The 3,509-nt window shown below is 37.7% G+C and overlaps 1 protein-coding gene across 1 annotated transcript in view; it reads right to left on the bottom strand.

Annotated features, from left to right (window-relative positions):
- Positions 1-3,509, bottom strand: part of ITGA1 (integrin, alpha 1) — a 43,333-nt gene that overhangs the window by 3,664 nt on the left and 36,160 nt on the right. The window contains exons 24-25 of the mRNA XM_009710605.1: positions 2,895-3,008; positions 1,121-1,225 (exon numbers count right to left, since the gene is read on the bottom strand). Of these exons, the coding sequence (XP_009708907.1) occupies positions 1,121-1,225; positions 2,895-3,008 (219 nt within the window). The remainder of the gene's footprint in view (positions 1-1,120; positions 1,226-2,894; positions 3,009-3,509) is intronic.

Here is a 3,509-nt window from a genome sequence, read left to right as displayed (position 1 = left end):
AGGGAAAGACTTTTCACATTACTAAAATAAAAATATGTAAACTAATAGATATACCTAGACTTGTTATGATACCAGTAGTAAACTGATATTAATTATTGGGGCTTTTTAGGTAAAAATGACACTGCAGTATATACAACAATTTGAGATATTTATGTTGTGGTAAAATAGACTCAGTTTTTGCAGGCTCGCTTAGCCTTGAGGAAGCTCTGTTACTGTAGGTATGCAGCAAAAGGCATCAGCAGAGCTCCTAAAGGAGGCTCAACCTGTAACAGCAAGTGGTTTTCTGTCAACACAGCTATAGCTTCTCTGCAGTGTTTCTTGATCCTTTCAAATCATGGGACACCTGAGTCTTTCAAGCAGGGCAGGATATGTGTGTGAAAATTTAAGTGTCTTTACTTCCCAGTATCACTTAATAGCTGCGATAGCAGCAGAATTATGTTCAACACTTTGGAAACACTTGCTTAGCCTAGACCTTTATCACCTCTGTGAAGGACTATGATAAGCACGGCAAAATACTCTTCTCATGGCATGGTTTCATTTGTACCAGAAACTCAACTTGTACCTCCATGCTGAGGAGGTAGTATGGCAGTTTTCCCCCTGACATGCCAGCGTAACTATGGCAGTAAAATTATTTTGTTAGTCTTCTACCTAAATGTGAGAGGCTAATGGGAACATCAATGACATTTCTACCAGTTGCATGGAAAATCTGTCAGATCAGAGTGGTAGCATTTAAAAGTATTTTCAACTGGATGTCTAAAAAAGTTGCAAGGGAGATAAGAAGCTTTTAAAATACCACTACTTATTAATTACAATGGGAATATAGAAGGTGAAGATTTACTCAGGTGGCAAATGTGCTACTGTTATTTACATATTTGCTAAGTTAAAAAACAAAACAAAACAAAACACCCCAAATTCAGTTCCATAGTTCCATATACAGTTTTGTAGCCAAATAAAAACTATAGCTAGTCTACATAAAGATGGCTTTTCAGGCTATTAAGACAAAATGAGTTTCCATAGGATACAGTTTGAGGGAAGCTTTTATATATTTATTGCAGAAGTACTCAGTTCCAAGATCTGTGTTAATATCTGGGATGAACATATATACTATATGTAAGCTTACCATAATTGTATCCTTTGTAGGTTCTTTTATTTTTGGCAACACAAATGGCTTCCCTGTGCTGATCTTTAAGGCATCTACAGGGTAACTAGTTTGGCAGATGGCATTCTGTTAGCAGAAACACAAGTATTATTCTTTTTGTCTGACTATACAATCTATTACCAAAAAATGCTCTGGAAACAAGCCAACATTAATAATATTTAATATTGAATAACGTTAATAATACTTACTTACTGCTGAATGCAATAAAACTGCATATTACAGGAGTGCAGGATAGGAAATTCATACGGTGTAGGTATTGAGGTATCATTATTCAAACAACAAATGCACTTTTTTATGAGATAATTTAACCTAAACTCTATCCAGCTACTTAAACATCTGTAGAAGCAAACAAGAGTTTCCCACAAGATGACCACTACATGACCCGGCAAGAGTTGGCTATTAAAAGAGCTCAATAGCTTTTGCATGGGAACACACAAAGGTTCTGCCATAGCAAGCAGACAGGCAGGTTAAGTGCAGGATTTAGGAGCCTCTGTTGCAGCACCCAGGGAGTGGGAGCGGGTGCTGGAGCTACGCCAGACCTCCACAGCTCTTTCAAAGGCAGCTGGGAAATAACCCTTTGGTGTCTTTGGTGCAGGGGAATTTGCTTTTTTTCAGTCAGGACATTCACTTTCAGATTGCTAGCACAAAAAGGATTGCAAATGCCCCGCAGTGCACTTTGTCACACAACTATCACTAGGGTGTGGTTAGCGGTAGATGACTTACACCCACAGAAAAAGCACAGGATTGTTGAGTTTATGTGCAAACTTGGGTCAGATGTGGTGATTGCCTAGGAATGAAAATGGAGGAAGGAATTTAAGAACAGACACATTTTTTTTGTATTCTAAACATGAAATATTTTGGGTGTTTTGGATTTTTTTGTTTTAAAGCGAACCTTGAACTTTCATTTAGACCATTTGGTTTATTTTTCAGTGGTGCAACACCTCAAAACTAAGTGAAGCTTTTTGGAGAGAGGTGCACATGTGTGTGTGTCTCTGAGGGAAAGATAAATAAAAAAGAGGTTTAGGTCACCGCTTAGTGATATTTGGGTTCTTCAGCCATCCAATTATTGATATAGCTCTAGTTTTAACATCTACAGATCTGGAACTATTGGATTTGCTGGAATTGTGATCTTTCCCTGCTGCTCTGGAGGAGTGAAATGGAAAAACTCAAATGAGGGCTGCACTGAAGAGCATTTGAAAGACACAACCTACCATCCCCTTCAAGAGGTCTTAGTGCCCCAGAGAAAGAAGAAGCCAGGGGACTGCTAGTGCTGGAGAGCAGACATGCAGGAAGGCTAATTTCAGTAACAGAAAGAAGAGGACTGAGCAGGAGATTGAGCTGTAGATGTACACAGCAGGACTAGAACGTTTGCAATAAGCATGGCTGACAATGGAATTAATCTGAAGCTCAGTAGGCAAAACTAAGAAAGACACTCCTGTCACATATCTCAGTCTGGACCTCTCATCACTTGTCAATACATCAAATTAATCTCGTTATAGTCCAGTTATTGTTCAATATAATTTTAAATTTGCTTGTTTTCATTTAAGAAAATTTATTTCTCTGTCTTCTTATGCACATCTGTACATACTCCTAAACCACAATCATCTTGTCGTTTAGACTAAAAGCAATATCTACCTTAAAGCAAGCATAATCCCAAATGTTTGCATTTTGCAGTTCCGTACAACAAAAATTTAAAATCTAAATAAATCACAAAAAATACAAATTCCTTGCTTACTTGGGAATGTGACAATGCAGTAAGGTAGAGAAGAGTGTTCTTGGCTGCTGTTACATTGGGAAATAAGATCTGCAGTGTGAGGTTTGGCATTGGAAAATGTTCACCTTTTTCAATCTATAAAAAAAGATAAAATGTTTTGATTAGTACTTTCCTTATTTTATTGGTATTTAATTATGAATTTTTTCCTTTCTGGTGTTCTTCTTTTCTTCTGTGTTTTTTTACATTTCCACAGTCAGTTATGCAAAAAGTGGTGTCATGAACTCTTACTGTTTCCTTGAGAACAGCCTGTTGCGAATTAGCAGACACATTCTTCTGTGGTCTTTCGTAATATAATGCTCTATTGAAGGAAATGAAATGAACAGGACAAAAGGGGCCGTTTTGACACAAATTCTTTCTTGTTATCTTTTATCTTGTTATCTGTTAACTGCATCCTCTTATCATCTGGGACTTCTATCTAAGGTAATTTTATTTCAATTTTTCATAAAGCCCCCCAAATGCTTTCACATGGGAAAGGAGCCACTGTACAAGTGGTGGGTCCTGCTGGTTCCTCCTCAGGTGTACTCAGGCAACAACTCCTGCTCACCTGCTCCTCTCCTGTTTTCCCTGAGAAGATTA

Source organism: Cariama cristata, unplaced genomic scaffold (assembly GCF_000690535.1).
Source record: "Cariama cristata isolate BGI_N322 unplaced genomic scaffold, ASM69053v1 scaffold13571, whole genome shotgun sequence".
Lineage (NCBI taxonomy): Eukaryota > Metazoa > Chordata > Aves > Cariamiformes > Cariamidae > Cariama > Cariama cristata.
The sequence above is the reverse complement of the archived record's forward strand: the minus strand, read 5'-3'. Positions and strand labels throughout refer to the sequence as shown.